The 27,942-nt window shown below is 44.7% G+C and overlaps 1 protein-coding gene across 7 annotated transcripts; it reads left to right on the top strand.

Annotated features, from left to right (window-relative positions):
- Positions 1 to 4,137: 4,137 nt before the first annotated feature.
- Positions 4,138 to 27,026, top strand: DDO (D-aspartate oxidase). Of its 7 annotated transcripts, none has more exons than XM_030316150.2 (5): positions 4,138 to 4,203; positions 6,046 to 6,221; positions 9,575 to 9,683; positions 13,868 to 14,044; positions 25,640 to 27,026. In XM_030316150.2, exons 2-5 carry the CDS (start codon positions 6,050 to 6,052, stop codon positions 26,208 to 26,210), a joined length of 1,029 nt encoding a protein of 342 aa, XP_030172010.1. In that variant the 5' UTR covers positions 4,138 to 4,203; positions 6,046 to 6,049; the 3' UTR covers positions 26,211 to 27,026. The 7 variants fall into 7 exon arrangements, with proteins under 7 accessions (XP_030172010.1, XP_030172015.1, XP_030172016.1 ...); XM_030316155.2 differs by having other exon boundaries at positions 4,139 to 4,203; positions 6,046 to 6,058; XM_030316152.1 differs by lacking the exon at positions 4,138 to 4,203 and adding an exon at positions 4,438 to 4,464.
- The last annotated feature ends 916 nt before the right edge of the window (positions 27,027 to 27,942 follow it).

Raw genomic sequence — 27,942 nt, 5'->3', positions numbered from 1 at the left:
CTGTTGCTGACAAGAAACAAAGGATCCCACACTCCCACTGATGCAACTGAAACTGCCTGGCATGGTTTCAACGTGAGTTGAATTTTTAGATTAATTTAGAAAATTCACCTTGTTTCTGGTATTGACTCTTCTATCCATTATCATGGGTAATGTCTTCATTTAGTTGGGTTATTTTAATGTCTGTCAATGAAGTATAATTTTCTCCACAAATCATGCACATAGCTTGTTATATACTTAGTCCCGGGGATATACATTTATTACTGGAAGTGCTGAGTTTCTAATATATTTTCTATTGCTTCTTGCTGGCATTAAGGGAGGTGGTTGGTTTTTGTATGTTGTTGTTATACCAACAACCTTGATGAAAAGTGGTTTTAAATCAGTAGGAGATGAAAACTTTATTGGGAGAAAAATTGAGCTTTTCATCATGACAATTAAAAATATTAGTCATACAGGAAGCCAAACATGCTTTGTTCCTCCAGCATTTCTTAACATGCACAGTCTTCTGATTTTATCCTTGCAAAATAGTGATATAGATCTTTAACAGTTGGACCCTTGTCGTAGCACATCAGATGTGTCTCTACCTGTAAGTATTTCAAGGAGTACTTTACCATGGCACCGGAAAGCTCAGAGAACAACCCGTACACAAGTAGGTGAACTTCAGGCAGATGACCTCGTTATCAGTTCTGTTTAACTGAGGTCTATGCATCAACCTGATGATGAAACACTATATCTGCATCATTTATCACCCTGCACAGCTCTGATGCTGTACAACATTATTTCTCCCTGCTCTGTGTACCATTCCAACACTCGGTCAAGGAGAGTGTGGCAGGTGTCCTGTCCAGTCTTGGTCTTGGCCAGTGGGCATGTGGGGCCCATTCTGTCAATACTACAGCATGCTGTCACTGTCCTGAGTTGGTTGTGCCCTCCAACATACGTTGTTTCTCTCTTGAGGACCCTGCTATTCACATTGTTCTGGTGATTAGTCTTGGCCCATGAGAGCTGCAGGGAAGACCTCCCGTGAAGCAAGCCAACAAAGCATGAACTTCAGGTTCGAGTCCCACCCTTGCCCAGGCTCTTGTGAGAGGCCTTAATAATGGGCTCGTTGGTCATAAGTTTTTGTAAACTCTTGTAAATTTTGCAAAAGGAAGATATAGTCACTGCAATCAGTTAAGAACGCTGCCTCTTACCACTCTATTTCCCTTCTGTCACATTTCGCCTCTGTCACATGATATCAAAGTGACCACAGGCACTTTTTCTGTTATGATTCTGTATATTTTTTTCTTAAAGGGGGCTTTGAAAACTGTACAAACTTCAGACCTCACAAAATCTGACCCTCTTCCCAACCGTTGTGTTGTTAGGGAAGTCCATATTGAACTTGAAAATATACTCTGAATGTATACCCTGAATGTATACCCTCTTCCCAACCGTTGTGTTGTTAGGGAAGTCCATATTGAACTTGAAAATATACTATGAATGTATACCTTGAATGTATACCCTGAATGAGGGGCTTGATCAGTTCTGTTCTTTTTTCTCACACCTGTCAAATATTTACTGACAACATGCTAAACACAAAGGGTTCATTCTATAATATGACACATCCAAGGGAGTACTTAATAAATTCTTGCAGATGGTGAAGAGGAATCTTTTCTTATTTAAGATCGTTTAAACTGACCAGGAAAGCCAAAGCCCATTGGTAACCTTCCCCAACAGAGATGAATTATCTGAATTTGCCAGAAGTCAGTAACAGCTGCTCACTTTATCTCTAAAGTCCACATTGCACCAGTATTTACTGACAACTGCTAGTTCCCTAAGTAAATTCATTTTTCTCATTTATTCCTTGTCTCTCCCTAGGCTCACCTACTTGGGTTATCTTTAATGTCTTTCTAATGTCCATCAGGAGATTTTCATGGATGTTCCAATAAGTAAGTCTTGAAAGTCAGATTATTTTACAAAGAAGAAAGGGTTCCATTACAGAATTTGCCCTACTTCTGTATCTCAAGTCAGGGCTAGCCCGTGTATCAGAGAGTTACGTCACCCTGAACTCACTCCTCCCCCATTTCCCCCCCAGCCCGTGGCCTATATGACTGAATCCCTGGCCCCCACAAGCCTCGCTTCCTTAACAGCCTTCAAAAAGATTCAAGTTCTGTTGGTTTGAAGCTCTCCATTTACTGGCAGACTAACATACCAGCAAGGCCAGCACATCATAAGCCATTGACACCCATGGAAGAAGAGCAGGAGGGGCTGGGTGGCCAGGGAGGCCTCCAACACGCTGCATAAGGGCGGCTCTGTGGACCTCCAGGGCCCACAGTAAAATGTCTCCGAAAAATTGTTGAGGAGGAATGTGATGCTGAGCTCACCTGCATTCTCAGGGGGATCACTTCAACTTTTTGGCCCTCAGCCACTTGCCTGTAAAATGATAACACAAGACACCCCTAGATGGTCCCCACTGCCCCTTTTCAACTCCCACCCTCAGTGACGCCTAAATCAGTTTCCCAAATGCCCCCTTTTTTGAGTCACATTGCTACAAGTCTGTAAAGCAAAACTACCTAAACTAAAAGACCTGTTGACGCACGTAGCTTGCGTTCTTGGTTTCATTTCTGAACGTTTCCTCTTCTTGCTTTCATAGGAAAATAGAGTCCTGACCCAGGTGGGGAGAAGGAGCCCTCTCAGGTGTCTTCCATGGTTCCCATTACTTTTCAAATGTTGTCCTTCATCCTGGCCAGATTCCGCACTCCGCTCTCACCCAAACCTCCCCATGGAGCCACACCTTGTTTCTTCAGCATTCTTGAAGCTTCCTGCCTCTGTGGCTTTGCTCACACTCTCCTCCCTCCCAATATGTCTCTCCCTCCTCCTCCTTGTCCATCCACATCCCACTGATTCTTTGGAACCTTCCTCATTTCCCATCCTCTCTCCTGGACTGGCTACGTGGGTCCACCATGCTCCCTTCTCTCTGAACCCCCACAGCACCTACACTTGGTGCTACATATTAGAGCACCGTCTATTCTGCCTTCTTTCCTTTCTTGAGGGAGAAAACATCATTCCAGAAATCCTTAAATCTCTGATAGTCCCGGCAGCATGCTTTGGACAGGGCAGGTGCTCCATAAATGTTGGATGATTTTATAGTAGGTGCTCAATAAAATATATATATACCACCTTACAGACAGTTTTGCATATTTCAACTCAGCAGATGCTCACCACAACTTGTAAGAGAAATTAGTTCACCCCCGATTTTCAGAAGGGGAAACTGAAAACTCAGAAGTTAAGTGACTTACTCAAGGTAAAACAGACAGGTCTCTTGATGCCATAGTGTGTGCTTTGGTTAAGACCTTGAGCCTTGGAGTCTGACACTCAGACTGGGCTTTGCTGCTTAGGAGACCTTGGACTCTTCCTTATTCTCTTGGAGACTCAATTTACCTATCTAAAGAATGGGGATAATAATAGTACCTCACCACTTCAGAGGGTGGTTGTGTTATATGGTGTCATATATGCATGTAGCACATGGTTAATGCTGACTACATATTAGTTACAATATTATTTATTATTTTGATTCATCAGACTGCTTCCCCATCGACAACTTGTTGACCACACGGTGGACAATCAGCAAATATTTGAATATGCGGGTTAAAGAATCATTTGGTTTTCATCCTCAATTGTCTCCTGAATAATTTTCCCAACTGCAATCAGGTCATCTTCTTAGTGATCAACAACATTATTCTGCCCTCACCCAACCCCATTCCTGCCCCCACCTGCTGACCCAGAAGAGCCAAATGAGGAAACCAGTGTTGCTTCTGGCCAGAACTTGTTAGAAATTGGAGGAATTCAACTGTTATTTACTGTGCCTGTAAATCAGCTGGAGAAATCCCAGACTGTTGGCAAGACAGAGGGTTTGTAAACTAGGAAGAGAAGAGCTGCTGAGGGTGTACCGGCTCCCAGGGGCTCAGCAGAGCCACAGCTCCACACGGCTCCACGAAGCTTACAAAACGAAGTTAATCCCTCCTTTCTCCAGGGAAATAAGTTCCAGAGACACGTGGGTATGGGCCAATGGAGAGTGAGTTTAGAGAGAATGTCCTTAATAAATTCCCCAATGGGAAACAGTTTTACTTTCCCTCTGTCTCTCAGGGCACTAGACCAACCACTCACTGGGAAAACAAGTGTTGGTGCCAGAGCCTTCTGTGGGTTCCAAGACTGCTTTTCCAGACTCAGGTACTTGAATCCTTGTGCTTGCAGCTCAGGGGTCATTCTGTGTGTACTCTGGGAGTTTGGGACTGTCTTAATGGGATCAGGTGACAGTGATTCATAGGTCATTGGGCTAGGATATACCTACCTTGCTGGCTCACTTTTCTCCTCCCTGGCAGCTGGTTATTCTCAGCCACAGATTACTTTCCCCTCTCAATTTATTACAGCTATTTTGAGAAAGTTGGTAGGCAGGGGAGCCTGTGAAGTAGGAAAGCCACCAAGGGACAGGTGAGTGCCTCCTACCTCCAGGGGACGTGTGTGGGACTATGCTCTTCCAGCTTGCCCCCCTCCACTGGTCTCCTCCTTGCCTTCTCAGTTAGCCAGCCCACTGGGGAGCAAGCAAATTAATGGCCAAAGAAATGCATAGATTGGTTGAGAAATAAAAATAACACACATTAAACCTCATTGGAATGACTTTAAATTATCCTAGAGCCAGAGACCTTCAGAGCTGGAAGCTGAGCCCGGCCATGTTTGCCCTGCTCACAGCAGAAATGCCCCACCCGCTCCGGGGGAAGGGTGAATTTTATGGGCAGGTGGCCATGATCTGAACCACAGGCTATTGGTTGCCCTGTGCCAAGATGCCCCGTCTATTGCTGATTGGATGGGAAAGGACAACTGTGCCAAGAGCGCGTTTACAGGCTGGCTTAGCCCAATGAGCTGATCTGGTGCTAGAACTTTGGTAAGGATGATAATGACCAACTGGAATAATTGCATTTTCTTTCTCTCTCTGGAGACCTGAGACCTACAGAGAGCCTTGGAGAGTGGGAACAGAAATGGAAAGACAAGCAGGAAAGCAACAGGGGTCGGGAAAGCTGACAGCAGAGCAAGGCTCGGTGGGCTCCCACTGCTCAGCGGTGAGGAGGAGAGAGGGTGTTGGGCCCTCACCAACCCCCTAGTTCCCATGCTGGGTGCCAGTCTCAGGCTTCTGGATATCTGCCTCCTGCATTTCCATTCCAACCCTCAGAAGGAGCCACTTTTGTGAGACAACCTGAGTGGGTCCTTCTTACTTCCAACCCAAACGAGTTAATAAAGAATTCACATGGCCTGCTTTACAGATGAGGGAATTGAGGCTAGGAGCCCCTGGGTTGCCCCCCAGTTTACAGAATCAGCACCTGAGTCTGCGAAGGAATCCAGTTTCCTTATTTGGGAAGTCTGCTTTCAGAGGGTGGGTTTCAGGCACAGGAGTGGAGGGGCGAGGGGTAGGGCATGGGGTGGGGGCATGGAGTGGGGAAAACAGTGACAGAGTCAAGGAAGGGGAGAGAAGGGTTGGTTTCCAGAGTGGGGGGCAGGAGAGGGGACGTGGGGTTCAGTCATTCAAACTTTTTGTCTTGTTGTTATAACTAAAATCCAGTTTGTAAACGGTAAGAGCTGAGTTCTGAATTTGCCCATGGGTCAGGTTTCTCAGCGGCTGTTCCTCAGGAAGCTTCTGGGAGCGGAGACGGCATCTCTTCTGTTCTTGTCTGCCTTCCTAGGCTGTGCCCAAAGGAAAAGTGGTTTAGGAAGGGGCTGGAATGAGTAGCAATTTCCCCCCAAACCAAACCTATTTAACCTGTCGTGTGCTCTAAAGGCAATTCCAGGCTGGTTTTGGGCTAATGTCTAACACTCCATCGAGACCTTGTTGCCCATAGCCCAACATTTAGCAGAAACAGAGCTTATGGGGAGTTCTCTTGGTCCCATGAGAAATGCTGACAGGAAAGGCGTTATTTTGAGAGGCGGCGGACCTAGGAAGAGAATCCTCAGGGCCGGACTTTGTACCGGATGCAATGACCCTTAAACAAGGTTTATAACTCACACTTTTTCTCCTCACAGGTCCATGGACCCGGTACGGATTGCGGTTGTGGGGGCAGGCGTGGTGGGGCTCTCTACTGCCATGTGCGTTTCCAAACTGGTTCCCCGATGCTCCATTACTGTCATTTCGGACAAGTTCAGTCCTGATACCACAAGTGACGTGGCAGCCGGAATGCTTATACCTCATGTTTATCCAAGTAAGAGGGATTTTAGCTCCTCTGTCAGATATGATTCCTCAGTCAGAATTCTGTTGACAGAGACAGTTGGATATGCATGTAACTTAATGTTCACTTTTTAGAAAAAAAAATCTTTTTAAATGTTTATTTATTTTTGAGAGAGACAGAACACTAACGGGGGAGGGGCAGAGAGAGCCAGAGACACAGGATCCAAAGCAGGCTCCAAGCTGTCAGCACAGAGCCCGACGTGGGGCTCGAACTCACAAACCGTGAGATCAGGACCTGAGCCAGACGCTTAACCGACTGAGCCACCCAGGCGTCCCCTTAGTGTTCACTTTTAACATCGTACTGGTTCATCTGTTAGGAAATGCTCAATTATGCTATAAGGCAAACACAACCTCCAAATCCTAGCAGCCTAAAAAACAAAGGTTTGATTCTTGCTGGGACCGCATGTCAACTGAGCATCGGCAAGGGCTCTGCTCATCATACGTGATGGGGCAGCCACTGTCTTGGATGTCATCAGTACCTGTGCCTGAGGGGAAAGCAGCTCTGGGGAGGTCTCACCTCAGCTGGCTCTGGCCAGGATGCAACTTTCATTACTTCTGATGGCCGGTCATTGGCCAGCACGAGTCACATGCTCCCACCCCTCAGAAGGTGGCCAAGAAGTGCAATCCTATAAGGCTCCCAGAAGGCAGACAGTCAGAAGGATTTGGTGAACCGCTCTCATGACTACCACAACTGGTAACTCTAAGTCTTTCCACTGATACCAGTAATGACCACAAGGTCAGAAATTACTTGTAACGGGACTAAAATTATCCACACTTCTCAGCTGGTAGACAATCAGTCAGTATGTATTTGGGCCTAAAGATGCATTGATTTTTTTTTAATGTTTATTTAATTTTGGGACGGGGAGAGAGAGAGCGCGCAAGTGGGAGGGGCAGAGAGGGGGACAGAGGATCTGCAGCGGGCTCTGTGAGCTGGATGCGAGGCTCGAACTCACGAAGCACGAGATCATGACCTGAGGCAAAGTGGGATGCTCAACCTACTGAGCCACCCACTTGCCCCTGCATTGAGTTTTTAAAACATGGTCACACATCCTTTCCAGCTGTATTCTTCTCTTGAAATAGAATAGAATAGAATAGAGGAGGGAAACAGCATTAAATAAAAATCCAAATCACTTTGCAGCCAATGAGGTTTATACTCACTGTCTCCACTTCCTCATTCCCATGCTTTTATTCCCCTTTAATTTTAGCTTTTTTTTTTTTTTTTTTTTTCATCAAAGTTACACATGCACAGGATTAAGCACAGGAACCTGGCGTGTTTGCAGAATGCTAGTTCACACTTCCTGGGCACCTTTCTTGTGACCAGAGTTCTTATGTCCATTGTCCAGGAACCCCTTTGCTTGCATCAGGCCTGGGTGAGTGGTCAGAAGGCTGCATGATAGTCATGGAATCGTCTTCAAAGAAGGAGGCTCGTCTAAGAGTTCCTCCAGGCCATTGAGGCCCGAGCTCACCCTTCGGCTACGTGGTTGGGGCCCCTGGATCAGAGAGTGTTACTCTCTGGTGCTTCCAGATAAGGACTTTAGTCTTCTCTTTGGGCTTGTTTCAGACCAGCCTCAGTGATAACAGTGGTATCTTCTGTGCTCATAAATATCAGTACCGTATGGGGACCATACCTATCCGATAGGGTTGCTGCGACGATTAAATATATTTATACATGTAAAGCATTTAGCACAGTGCCTGGGACATAGTAAGTGCTGTATCAGCAATTGCCATTTTTACCGCTACTCCGGCTACAGCTTTCTTTTACCAGCACTTGAACATGGATTAGATCACCAGGCTTGCTGGCTCTATCCACTGCTGAATTGGAACTGTCCATTCTTTTGGGATGACTCCTACAGCATGTGAGTCGCAGCCAATATTTTGTTTCTAAAGTCTGAAATGGCAACAAGGGGACGCGTTTCAATACAGCCCCATACACTGGCTTAGATTGTTGGGGTATAATCCAATGTGAGGTCTAATTTAGCTCATTTTGCAGCTCATTATTTCTTACTTATTTCTAAACCAGTGGCCCAGTCTTCAATTTTGGAATACAGTGTTGAGTTCACATGGGCACGTGTTTAAAGATGACAGCACAGATCCACTATTAAAGAAATATTTATTGGCACTTTAACAAGTGAATTGTTACAAAACCCTGCTATTGAAATGCCCTCATTGACTTGGGGACTTGGTCTGGGGGAGCAGGATGTCTCAAGGGGCCTTTTCATCTCTACTGTGAACTCTAGGGACATCTCTCCAAGCAGAGCTTACCCAGTGTCCTCTCTGCCTCAGTTCCTTCACCTCCTCTCTGGCTCCCCCCATAGCAGCCCCTTGGGATTTTCATTCCCCAGTCCCTCGCTTGACCCTGGATTCTCCCTCACGACCCTTCCATAGGGATTGGATGGCCAAATTCTTCACCCCATTTGGATTTGTCTGCCTGTCCAGATTATGCTTGTTTTCTGTGCCTACACTGGACACTATTATTTTGGGGCTTGAACCATGACCCTTCTTCCAACCCTGACCCTTATTTCCTCTCCGATAAGTCTACACCCTTCCAGAAGCTGGATGTGGGTCCAGCCTCTTGTGCTCTGGCAGGGATGCCTGGGTGACAGGAGCACTGATCCACAGGACTCTGCCAGAAAGGTGTGCCTCGTGTGGTCCCTGCATGTTCTAGTGACCCGGGGAATGCTACTCTATGCTATTGCATGATTCCACAGAGTGGAAGGGGATGGACATAATGGCAGCCTTGGATGGGACTGCAGGGAGTCCTTCCTGAGGAGCTCGGCTCCACAATGCAGACCTTGTCTCCTTATATCAGAGGGTGAGCAATCTGAGCTTTCTCTTGATGTTCAGTTATTCTCTGTTCTGGTTGACCTGGGCCCCACAGATCTTCCCTTATCACCCACCATGTTTTCAGGACCCATGAGAGAAGTTCTGGGTTCTTTCTCCTACCATCTCAACTGTGTGGCCAGCTGGATACCTCAGCCATGAATTCACTTCTGCTCAGATTGGTTATGAACCTGTCAAGGTCTGGAATATATCTAATGCCAAAGACTACCTTCCAGATGGCTCCTATGTCAGATTTTGTCCTGATGGGCCATTTTACCCTCTGATGATTAATCTTTACCTGAACAGGAGTCAACAGCATGTGTCAGCATTCAAAACTCGGGTTGCTGATAGATTCTCCACTATAATGTGGTACCTTATCTAAATGTTCCTCTCTGCCTCTTTATTTTCTCCCGGCTTCTAGGAAGGAGATTGAAGCATAGTTATCATCACCACTTCCTTTCTGTTCTGCTTTGTTACCCTCCCCCCCCCCCCCCGCCCTGATTACAGACACACCCATTCCCACGCTGAAGCAGTGGTTTCGAGAGACCTTTGATCACCTGTTTGCAATCGCCAATTCTGCAGAAGCTGGAGATGCTGGTGTTCATCTGGTATCTGGGTAAGAGAGAATATCTGAAGTTATTTTAGAATTCAGAATGATCTTAACAGACTTTAAAATTCAACATAAAATTGGGGTGCCTGGGTGGCTCAGTCAGTTAAGCGGCCGACTTCGGCTCAGGTCGTGATCTCACGGTCTGTGAGTTCGAGCCCCGCGTCGGGCTCCGTGCTGACCGCTCAGAGCCTGGAGCCTGTTTCAGATTCTGTGTCTCCCTCTCTCTCTGACCCTCCCCTGTTCGTGCTCTGTCTCTCTCTGTCTCAAAAATAAATAAACGTTTAAAAAAAATTCAACATAAAATATTGTTGGGTACTGCTGTGAGCAGAGGGCTGAATTCAATGCAGGAGGATTTTGGAAAACATTTTCAGCTTTACTCCAAAGAACTCAAGAAAGACAAGTTATTAGTATAGTAATTGTATATTACATATCAGTATATATAGCATTCAACTTGTAAACAACCATCCCAGTTTCTCATCACAAATACTAGTGTGAGTTTCCTCAAAGATTTTGCAGTGATTTGCAAATACGGCTAAAAAAACATGCAGCAGGTAAACACTGAGCATGGGGATGATGTGGCTGATGGAAAGCCAACAGGTGTGATATTGAAGAATGAGACATCCCCGAAAAGTAAATGTTGTAGGTCACTAAAGTGACCTTTGAGGTGCCATTTAGGAACTATATTTCTGAAATGGTTAAGGCACTTCTATTTGATTCTTAATATGTGATTTCAGGGGACATGCATAATTAAATGAAAGAGTTAAAAAATCCTATTTGACATTTCTGGCACAAACCAGCACTTAGAATATGACAATATCTTTCTTTATCTTCTTTTCAAAAATATTCATTTTTGAGAGAGAAAGAGCATAAACGGGGGAGTGGCAGAGACAGAGGGAGAGAGAGAACCTCAAGCAGGCTCTGTGCTGTCAGTGCAGAGCCCAACGCAGGGCTTGATCTCACGAACCATGAAATCATGACCTGAGCCGAAATCAAGAGTTGGACGCTTAACAAACTGAGCCACCCAGGTGCCCCTCTTTCTTTATCTTCTTAAAAAAAGATTACTAACCCTTCTATCACTTTTAGTTTATGACATAACACGTATGTCATCTGTGTTACCCCACGTGCTAACACAGTAATGCCCTATACCTTTCTGAAGAGCAGAGGGTGTTTGCTTTTTACTAAGTTCTCACAACCACTGCACCCTTTGTACTGTATAAAAAAAACCTGTCCTTTCTCCTCCTTTGTGATCAGGCTGTCTGCTTACATTTCTGGTAGGAAACACACCTGCAGCAGGCAGGTTTCTATCCTTTTCCTCTTCTTGCCCTCCCTCACCGTCATTAATGGTGTTGACATCACTAATTTCCCCCAGTCTATACCCAAAGTAGCAACTTTTACTTCTCCATCTTCTGAGGATGAATTGATACTACAACTGTCCCCAGATCCAGCCGATGAGTCACAGAGAAAAATTGTCCTTATTGATTTATGGCCACACTTCATTTTTGCTCAGAACCAATTAACTCACAAACGTTGTCTCTAAGTAATTTTTGAAGGCAGATGTGTCTAAAATTCAAATGTCCCTTCAAGACTAAGATTTTGCCACCATTAAGGATATGAAAAAGAATATACTTCAAGCTAGCCTAAAAGAGAGTTATTTATTGCGCTCACATGCATCATTTTTTTCCCATTTGCTTCCAAAAAGACAATTTGAATCAGTCAAATGAAGACAAGGGCCTGTACCTCTTTGGCATAAGTGTATAGCCTTATTCATCTGTTCGTCTATACATTTCTTCGAAACAATTTATTCAGCATTCACCTGTATCAGGTACTACTCTCTTAGATATTGGTGATATAGTAACGAGCAATTTAGCACATACTGTTTGGCATATGGTAAACGCTTAATAAATGTATGCTTAGTGAATTTTTAAGAAAAGAAGACACGGACCTGTTCTCATATAGCTTATGGTCTGTAAGGAATGTCCTAAACGTAACTAGCTGCAAAAGACACGAGTTACCAAGGGAAGCGTACAGGGTACTATGGAAGAATATGTTTGGAGAATAAACTTGCTCGGAGGAGTTATGAGAAGCAACCTGGAGCAAAGTGACATTTCAGCAGAGACCATCCGGATGAGTGTAGGTTAACGTGGTGACATTATAGAAGTGAAGGGGACAGAGACAGGGCCGGGGACACAGGAGGCAAACCATTCCAGGTAGAGAGAGCAGCATAGTCATAGACGTGAGTCGAGGGCGACTGTGGTGTATTGGAGATACTGGAGGTCATGCAGATTGATGGGAAGCCATTGAGGGATTTTACACATTGAAGTAACTGATCATGTTTAATGTCAAAAATATGCCTATAGTGGGGAGAACAGGTATGTGGAGAGAGAGATGGTGGTGCAATAGATTAGGTGTTGGCAGTGGGGACAGAGAGCAGATGGACTTGAGAGAAGCCTGAGAGGAAAGCTTATAGGGCTTGAGACTTGGTGGTTGATGGCATGTGGGCTTGTGGGGAGAGAGAAAGTCACTGTAGGTCTGGGTCTGGTTCGGGAGCTCAGAAGAGAGAGAGGAGGGCTGGAGGTGGAGCCCCCTGTCTGGTCTATAGGTGATGGTGAAGATATGGAAGGGGAAATCTAGCCCAGGGAGAGTGTACGGAATGAGACAGTGAGAAGGCCCGCATGGAGCCCCACAGCAAACATTTATACTTTCGCCGGGGATTGCTTTGAATGAATTACTTAGAGGTATATGAATTCTGGTGTGTTAATGACCACATCATTAGCAACCACATACAGCATTCAGGTGATTTTCCTTGCTCTTTTAGAGGAGCCATGATTTATAACACTCCGATTGATGAAAACAACCCAATACTTACAAATCCAAACATATGCCCAGCAGCTATCGGCAGCACTATTCGGGCTCGTTAACAACCAATATCATTCCAGCCTCACCCATTCCAGCCATGCTGGTGGCCTAACAGTAATGGGGTTCCTCCTGACAACCCAGTTTTTCTTACCAACAGTGTGAGGTGATGACCCACATCTTAACCGAAAATTCACACTTAACTCATAATTCGCAACTTAACTCGTAATTCACACTCCTGCCTCCTGTACACCCACCACTGCTCACTGTAATTTAGATGTTTTGTTCAGAATTGAGACCAACCTTTAAACTTTTGATGGATGCTTACAATTTATGTGAAATGTTATACGAAACACAAAAAACCTTCATCAAAAATGCATAGTCATAAGTAAATAAAGAAAATCTGAGCAACAGATTTTTAGGAAAAAAAATAATTAAATTAAATTTTTAAAACACAACTTTTTAAGTGTCTTATTCTCCCCAATCATGACTATTTTATTTATTTTTTTATAATTTTTTAATGTTTATTTATTTTTGGCAGACAGAGAGACAGAGCATGAGCGGGGGAGGGGCAGAGAGTGAGGGAGACACAGAATCCAAAGCAGGCTCCAGGCTCTGAGCTGTTAGTACAGAGCCCGATGCAGGGCTCAAACTCATAGGCTTCAAGATCGTGACCTGAGCCAAAGTCGGACGCTCAACCGACTGAGCCACCCAGGTGCCCCACCAATCATGAATATTTTAAAGTGTTCACTTATTTATTTTTGAGAGAGAGAGGGAGTGCATGAGTGTGGGAAGGGCAGAGAGAGAATCCCAAGCAGGCTCTGTGCTGTCAGTGTAGAGCCCAACGCAGGGCTCAAACTCACAACCAGTGAGATCATGACCTGAGCTGAAAGCAAGAGTCGGATGCTGAGCCACCCAGACCCCCCTTGAATATTTTAAATTTAGCTGCTGAATTATCTGAACCCAAAGGAATGAAAGAAGAGATCTTTTTCTTTTTTTTTTCTTTTTAACATTTATTTATTTTTGAGACAGAGAGAGACAGAGCATGAATGGGGGAGGGTCAGAGAGAGAGGGAGACACAGTATCCGAAACAGGCTCCAGGCTCTGAGCAGTCAGCACAGAGCCTGACGTGAGGCTTGAACTCACGGACCGCGAGATCATGACCTGAGCCGAAGTCGGACGCTTAACCGACTGACCCACCCAGGCGCCCCGGTCTTTTTCTTTTTATGGGTATAGGAAGTGTGTTTTAAAAATGCTCTAGAGAATGTCTTGCAGGGTTCACCGGAACTGTGTTATTTCACAAAATTTCAGGAAATTTTTCCACTTATATATTTGAGTTGGCAGATATTTCAGAGCATTCCTGCTGAAGAAGTGCCATTCTGGGCTGATGTGGTTCTGGGGTTTCGAAAGATGACCAAGGCTGAACTGAAGAAATTCCCCCAGCATGTGTTTGGTCACGCCTTCACGACTCTGAAATGTGAAAGCCCTGCCTACCTCCCATGGTTGGAGAAGAGGTCAGTTGAAATGGCTCTTTGCTGCTTCCTTTAACCTTCATAGCATAGCCATAAATAATTGCATAGCTATTCACAAAATATAGATGGAAAATTCCCTGTGGTTCCTCAGAGCTCTTTTGCATTGTGTCTTGTTGCTCACAACGGCTAGGGTTTTGTCAAACAATCTGAAGACAGTGCTGTGTCCAAAGGAGTAAGTCATACCACGTTGGTAGCAACACACCCATCTTCTTCTTCTAGTGCGTGATGCGTGATTCTTCGTCATGCATGATTTGGTTCCCTGCCCACCAGTAAAACCCACTTTATTGAAACAGTGTCTTGGTTTCCTCATTTGTAAACTGGAGAAGTTTGGGGAGTATGCTTCCAGCTATAAAATTATATGATTTGCTCCAGTTCTTTGGATGGAGAATCTTAAGCTTATTATAAATTGTTTTTTGAATTTTTTTTTCTCATTGGTGATTAAGAAAATGGCTTCGTTATTTTCTTTGTTATAAATAAGATCTCTAAACCTGAGAGGTCTTAGTTTATCTAAATCAGGTAATTGCTTCCTCACCAAGTCCAGTCCAAAATACCTTGAACTTGTATTTTGGCTTGGTTTTCAGGACTTTCTGATTCCAGTTAGTTAGGAAATTCATCAAGAGCATCTTTATTTGAGATATATCAATAAATCTCTCTTTAGTTTAGTCTGGAAATTGTAAGCATATTGAGGGTTGTAAAACATTGGCCCTTTCAATCCCCAAATGTGTGTATTTGGTAGATAAATAGGGGCAGTGTGAACTATTGTGTAAACATTGGAAGAGTGACTTGAGGCAAGCAGTGGCCATGATGATTGGTCCCAGATGTGGACTGTAAGGTAATTGATTCAGACAATTCATTAATCCCACAATTCTGTGTTGAACACCTATGTCTGAACTTGGCACTGTGTTAGAAGCTGGTCAAAAAAGAAGGATAAAAATATGATCACTTTTCTTAAGGAATTCACAGTCTAATGGCGGTCATGGGGTGTATGTATGCGTATGTGTGTGTGTATGCATGTGTTTGTTTATATACGTTAATTAACAATCACAGTAACACACATGGTATGGGGTTGTACCGATTTTGAGGGTGGATTGGGAGCACAGAGGAGGGAGGCTGCATCTATTAGGCACATGTCAGGAGCATCATGATACATTTTTGTAGCCTTATGAGTGCTCTTCTCATTTTTATCTATTAGCAACTTATATGGGACATTCTCCTTTTGTAAGTTTCAGTTTTTTCATAAAACCCACACTCTTATGCTTTGTTCACTGGGCCCTAAAGCACAGTTGCATGCCAGCCTCGAACCTAGACATCAGCCGATACTTGAGCATTTTGAGCTATCACGTGATGAAGTTGCCCATCAGTCAACATTCAAGTTTCAGCAGCAACACGGTCTTTCCCTCAGTGGCAATACCGTGTAGTTTTCATTTTTGTCCTTATAGTATAAAAACGACTGGAAATAGGAAATTGGAAGTGCTAATGCTAGTGATTTAAGATGAAGGTATCATATACTTTATCTTAATTAAATTCAGATAAGGGGAATTATTAGGCTGCCATAAGGGGCAGTGCTTTACTCTCATTATGGTACATAATTCTGTTTGATTACAATAAAAAATGGAAGAACATGTACAAAATGTTGGGTATAAAAAGGTGTCATTACATAGTTTTATAATTTGAGGCTAAACTTTCATTATTACTCCCAAGTCTATTGTTTGGCTCCCTCATCTTGGACTTTTTTCTCCATGTTCAGGAAGGTCTATAGAAAACCTGGATGGATCCCTGTGGTCTTTGGAAGATCAGACAGAATCAGGGAAGGGAGGATCCTGCAGAGTGTTCCCCATCACAGAGACTATCAAGGGCTTCCCCTTGGCTTCCCTGTGTGGAAATGGCTGGGGATCAGGCATGATGATGGACATAGAGACAAGGAAAATGGATGAATGAGCTCTTATAATGCTTTATGCAGATGCCTAACATTTTCTTTATCATTTTCTCTCTCTCTGTCTCATATATATGTATATACCTATGTGTGTGTGTGTGTGTGTGTGTGTGTGTGTGTGTATGTATTCCCCCCCCAGAACGATTTAAGAGTAAATTGCAGACATGATGCCCCATGATTTCTAAATGTTACCATGTGTATTTTCTAGGAACAAGGATGCTCTTTTACATAAATAGAGAGGTATGATAAAAATCTGGATATTTATACTGATACTGTAGTCTATGGATCTTATTCATATGTTGCCCAAAAAGGACCCAATTAGGTCCTTTATATAGATATATCTGGTCCATGATCCAATTCGTAGTCACACATTACATTGGTTGTCATGTCTCCAGTCTGTAGTCTGTCTTTGTCTCTTACGACCTTTACAGCTTTGAAGAGCACAGACCAATTGCTCTGGAGAATGTCTCTCAGTTGGGGTTTGTCTGACGTTTCCTCATGATCAAATTGAGGTTACACATTTCGGTGGAACCCCGTAGAAGGAACGTTGAATCCTTACTGCATCGTAGTAGGAGAACGTGGTGTTGGTTTGTCCCCTTCCAGTGATGTTAACTTTGATCACCCAGCCTGCCAGTTATCTCCAATGTGAAGTTACAACTTTTTTCCTTTGTAATTACTAAATGCTTTGTCAAGATACACCTTGAGGCTGTGTAAATATTCTGCTCCTACTAGTTTTAGCATACATTCATGATTCTTGCCTCAATCATTACTATAATGTTTGCCAAGTGATAATTTCTTTAAAAATTTTTTTTTCAACGTTTATTTATTTTTTTGGGGACAGAGAGAGACAGAGCATGAACGGGGGAGGGGCAGAGAGAGAGGGAGACACAGAATCAGAAACATGCTCCAGGCTCCGAGCCATCAGCCCAGAGCCTGACGCGGGGCTCGAACTCACGGACCACGAGATCATGACCTGGTTGAAGTCGGACGCTTAACCGACTGCGCCACCCAGGCGCCCCTAAAAATTTTTTCTTAACATAATTTTTTTTGAGAGAGAGAGAGAGAGAGTGAGCAGGGGAGGGGCAGAGGGATGGGTTCCCAGCTCATGGGCTGGAAGTGAAGGAGGAGGACTCTGGCTGGGTGCTCCCTGTGGCCCCACATACTCATTTCTCATGCACAGCCGGAGAAGGGCCAGAGTGGGGTCCTCTAAGTGGCCCAGTGGAAGGAACGTACAGCTCAGATTAGCCAGGATCATTTTTAAGTCCTAGAAATAGTCTCAAGCTTACAGTAATCATATGCATGTTTGCGTGTACATGTGTGTGTGCATGTAGTTTCTCCTGTTTTTTCAAAGAAGCATTGGCTATAAAGTCTAGACAGAAAACTGAAACAGAAATTCTTCCTGGAAGAGAGCATACATTGCTTTCATGAGTAGTAGATAAGGTTCTTGGAAGATGGGGAGTTATGATGGGGCAGAGAGGGAGCCTGAGGGCCCAGGGCACCTGAGTAGGTGGTATTGCTGTGGGAGGGGGCAGAGGCAGGGAAGCCAGCATCACCCCCAGTGTACGTGTTCCTTCTCTGAGGGGTCTTCGTAAGTCTTGCAGTTTGCCTGGGGCTGCCCTGAGCAGTGGGAAGCTTCCCCCTGGGTGGGGGAGGGGCATCCCCAGGAAGACTGTGAGGGCCAGTCCCCAGCATGGCCACCATCCCAGACGCCTGCCCACTCTGGCTGAGAATAAATGTGTTAGCTCTGCAGGCCACCCTCAACCACTTTCACAGGAAAACAAATATTATCTGAACGATTTGTTCTGCCTGCTTCTAAAGTTATCACCTGGAAAACAGGCCCCCGTTTCCATAATAATGTTATTTTCAGGCCTAATCTCTAACTGTGGGATGAAGACCTGGGAAAAATCCTGCTACCTTCTCATTAGTCGGAAGCCTGGTGTCAGCATTTTACTCTACTTAAAATAACCCCGAGTCAATGGTACTTTGTGCCAATGGGAGCCACCTCCTGACAGCAATGCCATTGGCCTGATGACCAGTCAGCTGGGGTTCGTGTCTTGGAGCACGTTGCTTCCTGTCTGTTTTTAGGTGACAGTCAGGGAGAAGAGGCCTGAGGGGCTGCTCCTGTCCTGGGGAGGTCTTTTTCAGTCCATTTCTTGGATATACACATCCACCATGACAGTGGGCTGGGACGTGAGTGCCTCAAACAGACAGTGTATACACGCCTTTGTCCCACCAACCCTCCAGTCCCAGCCTCTGTGCCCCTGAACCTTCCTCTTCCTCCTGTCCCCCAAAGCAGGGCCTGTGCAGATAGCACACAGGGTCTCCTCTCTGTGGAAATTAGCTGTCTTCTCTTCTCTCAGGGCCTGGCATCTGGCCAGAGGGCCAACATGGGGGAAGAAGAGAGCCACATGTCCCTTGTTCTCCTGAGTGAGGCTTTGTGGGGCAGGGACTCCTCTACGCCTAAAGCAAGGCTTTCAGGCAAGGATTTCAAGCCAGGTGGGAGGCAGGGCGGCATTGTGGTGAGGGGGTGGGACCCCCAGGGTTCATTCTGTGGGCTGTCACCTGCTCTTCTCCATCAGGGTGAGGCCAGCTGGGGAGCCACACAATCCCTGCTTGTTCCTCACCCCCGGGGTCTGTTGTATTGCCTCCTACGCCCCTTCTACACAATGTGAGTGTTCAGCCTACAGTGTTCTGACTCAAAAACAGGCATTTCACTCAGTAAGCCACACAAAAATGTTTCCAACCTAAGCTCTATCCTTCTGAAATCATATAAATTTCCAGGAAAGGGAAAAAAATGTTTTTAACCACAAATCAAATCTTCAGCTTTTTTTCAAAGAACAGAAGGGATCATCGCACTCTCAAAAAAAGAAACAATGCCCAATAATATCCAGAACAAACAAAAGAATAAAAACCCCTCAGAGGTTTAATCAGCCATGCAGATCATGTTTTATATCCTCAGCCAGTGGAGTCATATTCTGCTGCTTTTTACTTGCCCCTTCCAGGAAATGAATCATAGAGGCAATAATTCAACTGAGACTGCTCTTCGCCAGACATTCTACCTAAATAAATCATCCCAGCAAGACCAGGCTCATCCTGTCTTTGACAACACCCAGAGAGCTGGGTGCCTCATTTCAGTGCCAGGGGCCCTGTAACTCGGGTGCATTTCTTTCTCAGGAGGCCATGCTTTATCCTTTGGTCTTGATAAGGCCCACACTGACCACAGCACTCACCACACTGAGCTTCTCTCTCTGTACTTCCTTCCCACTGGTCTAATAAGGCCTCGCTGTTACTTTCCCTGTCTCCCATCTCCCTAGCTTCGTTCTCCCACTTGGCCTGATTCACAGCAGTGCCTCTGAAAGAAACTCCTGTGGCTCTCCCTGCAGTTGGACAGAAATATGGACTGTACATCAGGAACATGACAGATAACCCTGTCTTATAAATGCCCAACTTGCAAAGGTGCCTTGCTGTGCACAGCAGCCCCCTCATCCTCAGGACTAACACACACCTTGCTGCTGGAGCACGGCCATCCTTCGCCAGGCCTCTAGTTGTTTCTGCCTCCCCTCCTGGCATCTGCCAGCTCTAACCAGAGGAGCCGGGGGCAAATGATGGTCCTGGACACAGGTCGAATGTGAGCACGCCATTTTCTGCCCAGGTATGCAAGGATAAAGTGGGAGGGTACCAGTCAGGAAGGTGCAAAATGCTGGTATTTATTTTTTCCGATGATGGCAATAAGGTTAGCCAGAAATAGATGGAGGCTGTGTGCTAGCCTTAGGAGCCTCCACTGGGCCTTCAGTAGCTGCCCCAAGGTGGCTACACAGGTGAACTTGTTCCCCAAAACCTCACCTGCTGGTCTGACTGAGGGTACAGAGCTTCTCCCCTCCAGGACCACCCTGCCCACAGAAACACTGAGCCTCATCCACACCCCCTTCCCCAAAGGGACCAGAGGTTGCTCTACCCCGAACGGAACTTAGAGCCATTAATACAAGTTTGTGGAGTGGTCAAAGTGAGGATAGCTATTCTGAGAAGTGGGGAATAGAATGCACTTGGTTTTATTGGAATAGGCATTGCAAGGAAATGAGTGAGGAATGTGGTCATCAGGGGAGGTCATGTTGTCAGGTCAAAATCAGACTATATATAAAAATACAAGAAATGCCATGTATTCTTCACCCAGATTCCCCAAATCTTATACTTAACATATTTGCTTTATCCTTTTTCCTCTAAATATATACTTTTTCCCTGAACCATTTGAGAGTGAGCTGCAGACGTGATGCCCCTTTACCCCAAATACTGAATATGTATTTCTTAAAATCATGGTCAGTCTCTTATATCACTAAAGTCAACTCATCAGAATGAGGGCATTATCTTAACACAGGTATATTTCTTTTCTTTTCTTCTCATTTCTTCTCTTTTCTTTTTATTTGTTTCAGGAATAGAATTTAGTGATTCATCACTTATATATAACACCTATCACTCATCACAACAAGTACCCTTCTTAATACCCATTACCCATCTAGCCCATCCCCCTACTGAGCAACCCTCAGTTTGTTCTCTATAGTTAAGAGTCTCTTATGGTTTGCCTCCCTCTCTGTTTTTATCTTATTTTATTTTTCCTTCAACATGGCTACATTTCTGAAATCTACAGACCTTATTTGGATTTTTCCAATAGTCCCAATAATATACATTGCAGCAAAAGAAAATCCAGGATCATATGTTGCAAATATATATATTATGGATATAAATATTCATGAGAAGCAAGTGACTAGGTTCAGCCCACATTCAAAGAGAGGGGCATTAGGCTTCAGCCTTGAAGGGTTCAAAGAATTTGTGGATATATTTTGAAAACATCACTGTTGACCTTCTGAGTACAAATTGTTTACATTCCTATCCCATGCAAAATATGCATATATATGTAAGCATATATATGTACATTTAAAATCTAACTCTTGTAAGCTATTTTAGGTATAGCTACATCAAGTATCACTATGAAGAAGAGTAGACTTTTTCTATGAATCTGTGTGCATAGTTCTATTTGCCAAATGAGATTTTCTTTTCTTTTTTAAAAAATATAATTTATCGTCAAGTTAGCTAACATACAGTGTATACAGTGTGCTCTTGGTTTTGGGAGTAGATTCCCATGATTCATCGCTTACATATAACACCTGGTGCTCATCCCAACAAGTGCCCTCCTCAATGCCCATCACTCATTTTTCCCTCCCCTCACCGCCCACCCCATCAACCCTCAATTTGTTGTCTGTATTTAAGAGTCTCTTATGGGCTTGCCAAGAGGGCTTGCCTCCCTCTCTGTTTGAAACTATTTTTCCCCTCTCTTTCCCCCAATGTCTTCTGTTAAGTTTTTCAAGTTCCACGTATGAGTGAAAACATGATATCTGTCTTTCTCTGACTGACTTATTTCACTTAGCATAATACTCTCCAGTTCCATCTATGTTGCTGCAAATGGCAGGATTTTATTCTTTCTTATTGCCAAGTAGTATTCCATTGTATATATAAACCACATCTTCTTTATTCATTCATCAGTTGATGGACATTTGGGCTCTTTCCATGATTTGGCTATTGTTGAAAGTGCTGCTATAAACATTGGGGCCAAATGAGATTTTAAATTAGGTTTCCTTTTTATCTTATTTTCGAATAGATTGAACATAGTTAATTTTCTGATCATTGTCATTAAGGTGTCATGATTCAGTCTTGAAGCAAGGATTACTTTTATTATTATATTATTTATTTATTTATTTATTTATTTTTATATTTGAGAGAGAACGTGTGAGCAGGGGAGAGGGGCAGAGGGAGAGACAGAGAGAGAATTCTAAGCAGGTTCTATGCTCAGCGAGGAGCCTGACATGGGGCTCCATCCCATGCCCCTGGGATCATGACCTGAGCTGAAGTCAAGAGTCAGATGCTCAACTGACTGAACCACCCAGGTGCCCCAAGGATTAATTTTTTTAATTGACTGCATCTAATAATTCATACATAATACATAACCAAATGCTTCTCAAAGCCAGCCCCCCACCATGTTCTTGGCCACCATCCTTTCCCAGCCTCCCTGCATCTCTCCACATCTTTAGCAATGTCTTCCTAGCTCTTCACTCTTTCTCTCCACTCCAAGGCATCCTCACATCAGTGATGCAAAAACTCAATGGTCTTTTCCTCATTCCAATGAACTTTGAACTATAGCAGCCATGGGGAGAATTGTCTTCTTTCCAGCTCTGACCCTGGGGTTCCACTGCATGGCAGTCCTGCTCAGGCTCAACCCTCACCAGTTTCCTCAAAATCAGCGCCCCCAGGCTCTGGTCCTCAGGCTCGGGCTCTTGCACGTTGGTGAAGATGTTCCAGCCAGTCTGAGGAACCAGCTGGGGAACAGACACTGAGTCATCCCCTCTTCCCTCCTCCCTCCTTGGTGGGGACCGATTTTCCAAAAGCAGTCTGGCTTGCAGAGAAGTATCCTGGGTTTCATGCAGAAATTGTGGACCCTCTCACCCCAAAGTCATCTTGGACCCTTAGAAGAGGGTTTTTACTTTGTATTTGTGTAATCCACAGACCTATTTGGATAATATTCCCAGAATAAAGGTACAAGCTATTAAAATATTACCAAAGGAGTGTTAAAATGTCTACCTTTGGCAAGCGCTTAGAAATTTTAAATGACAAAAAGAGTGTTTTCCCCCAGTTTCTACTCATTAGGTTTTCCCCCCAAATTTAGGGTGTGTCAGCGGGTGAATTCCAGGTATGCATGGGTTCCAGGGCAGTATCTTGGCTCTGCTGCACCCCTCATTCTGTCCCTGTTGGGCTGCACCCCACATCCTGCCCTGCCCTCCCACTCCCTGCAGCCCTGCTGCCCAATCCTGCTGTCAAACCAGCCCCATCCCTCGTTCTAGAGCCCATGTGTACCCCATTTCCCCCAGTGGGTCTCCACACTGAACCTCCACTTCCCTATTTCGTGCTGCCCAGGATTTCTCTCTTATATGGCTTAGGCTGCGGCAGGCAATGGGAGGTGGGGTGCAGGAATGCCTTTAGTCCCAAGAGAAGGGAGAGGGTGAGAGGACTCCCTTTTGCTCCTGGGATGTGGAGTGTGTGTGTGCGTGTGTGTGTGTGTGTGTGTGTGAAGAAGCACTTAGTGGAACCCCCATCCCTCTCAGGGCCACACCTACTCAAATTCCCTCTTGCTGACACACCCAGAGAGTTAAGGAAGGGCTCCAAAGACAACCATCCCCCAGGTTTGTTGGACAAACTGACTTTTAGGCTTGGTGAAAATGGGCACTCTTGGGTTTTAGCGTGATGACCAGAAGACATTGGTCTGGGGCTATTTAGTGAGCACAACTTCTTGAGTCCCCCATCCCCCATTTCCTCATGGGAGGTTGGGACAAGGCATTCTCCCAATCTAGAATGAGGTCTTGTTCAGTTTCAGGAAGCCCTACGGGGAACGTCATCAAGTTGATATCCCCGACCATGTCATTCAAAACCTCCAGAATAACTACCTCATATGCTTGTAGAAGTGCTTGGTTTAACGTCCAGCTTCCACATAAGGTTTCCTCCTACACCCCGGTGCCCCCTGATACATTGCCCATGGGGTACACAATAATGACTGGGCATCGCCACATGGTTGTATTGCAGCAGTACAAGGATGCCAGGTTCTGGCACATTCCATAAGTTCCCTCCTGGGGTGCAGACCTGTGAGGTATGCAGCACACAGCAAGCCTTCCAGGGCCTTCCCACAGCCCGGCTGCTATGATCATTTCAGAAGTAGAAAGTGGACTTTCATCAGTAGCGACCAGCAGGGGCCCCTTGAAAAGGAAAAGAAAGATATCTGCATGTGTTGAATTCCTTTTTTTTTTTAAGTTTTATTTATTGAGAGAGAGAGAGAGAGAGAGAGAGAGAATGAGCAGGGGAGGGGCAGAGAGAGGGAAAGAGAGAGATTCCCAAGCAGGCTCCACACTGCCAGCATGGAGCCCAACGTAGGGCTTGAATTCACAAATCATGAGATCATGATCTGAGCCAAAATCAAGAGTTGAATGCTCAACCGACCGAGCCACCCAGGCACCCCTGAATGTGTTGAATTCTTACAGAATTTTTATAAAAACCCTGTGGTCTCAGCATTCTTATCCCTAGGTGATAGTTGAAGAAACAAGTTCAGTTCAGTCATGCCCCAAGGCTGGTAAAATTCCTTTATTTCTGTGAATTAGGAGAATAATTCTGAGTTCTAACTAGAAGAGTTGGAACACAGAACATCATGTTCAACTTTCAACACAGGGAATCTCCAATCTGTTAAAAGCAAAGCCAAGATAGTGTTCAAATAATAACCAATGTAAAACATTTTTTCGAGGTCCAAATGTCATTCTTACAAGCTGTTAAACCATTGGATGCCAGTGATAGATGGGTGTGGAAAATAGGCATACCCCTATGTGAGCTACTGGTTCTTGCATTTTATAGGAGCATAGCAACTACAGCCTTCCCCCCATTAGAAAAGATTACTGAGGAACCGCAGTGCATTATGGGCCGCAGCAGGCTTTTTCCAAATGCTGTCTCATTTCATTTTCACAAGGACCCTATGAAGTCAGTATTGTTGTCTCCAAATTATGGATGGAAGATTAAAAGTCCACAGAAGTTAAAGAACTTGACCAAGGTCTTATGATTGGTAAAGGATAGAGCCCTCCTACACTCTTTTTAAGGGACTTTTCTTGGGGTGCTTGGGTGGCTCAGCCGGTTGAACACCAACTTCAGCTCAGGTCATGATCTCATGGTTCGTGGGTTCAAGCCCCGCATCGGGCTCTGTGCTGACAGCTCTTAGTCTGGAGCCTGCTTCAGATTGTCTCCCTTTCTCTCTGCCCCTCCCCTGCTTGTGCTCCCTGTCTCTCTCTCTCTCTCTCCCCCTCAAAAATAAACATTAAAAAAAAAGACTTTTCTTCATATTCACTATTTTAAAGAATGTAAACACACGGCAATATGTTAGTGTCACCACAAAATTCATAGGTGAATATATTAAAACTAATGCCATTGAACTATACAACTAAAAATGGTCAACGGAGCAAGTTTTATGTTATGTGTATTTTACCACAATTAAAAAAAAAAAGATTTACAGGCCCTAGATAAGCCATTTATTTTTATTATCAATATACTTGGTCCAAAATAACATTATTAACCACAACTGTCAATCGGTGAGCTGCAAATATTTTGCGTTCCTCTCATGCTATCATCCCTGTGGTAGACATAAAAGAGTGACTGCTGTCCCAAACAGCTAGTTAGGGAGACCAGAGTTACAAAGGAACATGCAAGAGTTAACAATATGACACAAAATGTCTAAGGCTACAGATTTAGGCACTAAATATGACACAAAAAAGATATGCTCAGGGATTTAAACAGCTGATTAAATTAGCATTTATTTAGCATCTAGTATGACATAGGAACTTTATAAAACATAAAAAGGACAAGACATTTCTTTCGTTTTGAATTTCTGAAACAGGTTTTTATTTAGGTTGGAATTTAGGAATCCCCAGTTTGGGATGCGAGGTAGTTAATGGCTGGAATTTGGCCTGTTTGGGCCCTGGATGTGCTCATGATCTTGTGCATCATTTCCTGTGAGGGGCAGCACAGGAAGCTGCTAAGGCTTCCCTGATGGTCTCTCTCTTTCTTCCAAGGTTAAAAGGCAGTGGGGTCCTGATACTCACCCGACGAATAGGAGACCTGTGGGAGCTTCATCCATCCTTCGACGTCGTGGTCAACTGCTCAGGCCTTGGAAGCAGACAGCTTGCACAAGCCTCGGAGATGTTCCCCATGCGGGGCCAAGTGCTCAACGTTCGGGCTCCCTGGGTGAAGCATTTTATCCGAGATGGGAGTGGGCTGACATATATTTATCCCGGCACATCCAATGTAATCTTGGGTGGAACTAGGCAACAAGGAGACTGGAATCTGTCCCCAGATGCAGAAATTAGCAGAGGTATTTTTTCCCGGTGTTGTGCTCTTGAGCCCTCCCTCCAGGGAGCCTGCGACATAAGGGAGAAGGTAGGCTTAAGGCCCTTCAGGCCTGCAGGTGTGCGGCTGCAGACAGAGTTCCTCGCCCAGGACGGCCGGAGGCTGCCCGTGGTCCACCACTACGGCCACGGGAGCGGGGGCATCTCCGTGCACTGGGGCACTGCTCTGGAGGCAGCCAGGCTGGTGAGTGAGTGTGTCCAAGCCCCCAGGACCCCCACTCCCAAGTCAAACCTGTAGGTGACATGACATGACGGCAAATGGCCCCACACACTCTGGATCGAAACACAATTTAAGCACCAGAATGGATTCCAATAACTTTTCCACTGCATGAAAAGTTAATGAGGTCTATCTTTGTTTTCAAAATTAGAAATGATGCAATATGAATCAGTAGCCTGAGATTGGTACTCATCTGTAGAACTAGACTCAAGTCTAGTGCTAATGACATAGAGCATAAAGTTCTATTTTTGTTAAAAACACTTGTTACAGAATAAGATTTCTCTCAGACCTGGCGTTCAAAGATCTGTGCTAATTTTCATGGATGCTGGAAGCTGTAGGGATGTTGAAGTTTTGGGGGCTAATAAATCCTCAGGAAGAGACAATGTACGGAAAACACCTAACTCACTGTCGCAAAGCCGCCCATGATGTTTGTAGGTTGCACTCAAGTGAGCATTATAATCCCTCTAAATAAAACACACAGTGATCGTGTGGCACAGGCTTATTCCATTTAATGGCAGACAAAGCATGATTCCTGCCAGTACCCGAGGCAGCCTCTTCCACCCCTCAGCTGGTCATGATGCTTAGAAGACAGGGATCAAGTTACCTATGGACATGGCATCAACCCAACGGCTGCCTGGGGTCAGTCACCTAAGGGTCTTACTCTCCATTACCACAAATGATGGAGCACTAGCTTGTTGTGTGGTTGACTTTGCCTAAGCGTTTTTGAAGACTGAATAGCAGGTGCAGCCAGAGAGCTAATTAGCTGATTAGGATGGAACAATCATTCTGAATGAAATATATCCAAAGAGTTTTCCGCAGGTTGTTAAAAAAAAAAAACAACTACTGGGGAGGAGGGGACATGTGTCATGATCAAATGAATTTGGGAATTGCTGATACAAATCAATCTAGCCTGATTTCTTGACCCTGGCCTGCTCAGAGGCTTTAATCTGTTCACGTGTATTGTGGACGGTCAGGAGGGTTTTGGCTTTAGTGAATGGTAAAGGAGGAGCTCCTCACTGAGGTAAGGAAGCTTTGGAGAATTGTACGGAACTTTAATTTTAATTTTGGCAGGAGATGGCTTGTGCTTAGTGATAATAATTCTCGTTTGGACATCCCAGGGGTGGGGGCGGGGGAGATATGGGGTGGGCAATGAGAAGGTGGGGAAGAGAAAGTCCCCAGCAGAGCTCCATTTGTTTTGTTCATTGAGCTTTTGCATATGATTTTCTCTAGGAGAACATTCTGCTGGTAAAAAAGAAAGAGGGAGAGACAGAGAGACAAGGAGAGAGAGACAAGGGGATGAGAAAGAGAGAGAGAGATCTTAACTTCCTTTGCGGTATTAAACATTCTCCTTTCAATCAGTGTGCTTCTTCCCCATAGATTTCCACCAGGGGGCGATATTGTATCAGATTCAGGTAAATTGGTAAATTTGAAAATTTAGAAATGACTAGAAATAAAAAAAAAAAAAAAAAAAAATAGAGACCAGCCTGTGTGGAGTGAGTGTGTGATTCTTTTAAGGTTTTGGAGTTTACATGCCCCAGATGTAACTGTTTCTGTTTAAAGTGTTTGAGAGACGTACAAGCTTAGACACAGTTAAGAGCACGCACCCGTGTGTATGCTCATCACAGCCTGTGAGAAATAGTAAGTTACGTTAACATGGCATTTGAAAAAGACGCAACAAGCTGCTTAATGGTTAAAATGAAAAGGAAGGCTGCTGCTCGAAATAGGTAGGGCTCAGCTGTGTTTGCCGCGGTTT

The sequence above is a fragment of the Lynx canadensis genome, chromosome B2 (assembly GCF_007474595.2).
Source record: "Lynx canadensis isolate LIC74 chromosome B2, mLynCan4.pri.v2, whole genome shotgun sequence".
Taxonomy (NCBI): domain Eukaryota; kingdom Metazoa; phylum Chordata; class Mammalia; order Carnivora; family Felidae; genus Lynx; species Lynx canadensis.
The sequence above is the reverse complement of the archived record's forward strand: the minus strand, read 5'-3'. Positions and strand labels throughout refer to the sequence as shown.

What these genes read in the sequence shown, in the direction of transcription:
- DDO (XM_030316150.2), top strand. Translation starts at nt 6,050, where the DNA reads ATGGACCCGGTACGGATTGCGGTTGTGGGGGCAGGCGTGGTGGGGCTC. An exon ending in TATACCTCATGTTTATCCAA is followed by an intron (nt 6,222 to 9,574) that starts GTAAGAGGGATT and finishes CCCTGATTACAG; the next exon opens with ACACACCCATTCCCACGCTG. An exon ending in CTCCCATGGTTGGAGAAGAG is followed by an intron (nt 14,045 to 25,639) that starts GTCAGTTGAAAT and finishes CTTTCTTCCAAG; the next exon opens with GTTAAAAGGCAGTGGGGTCC.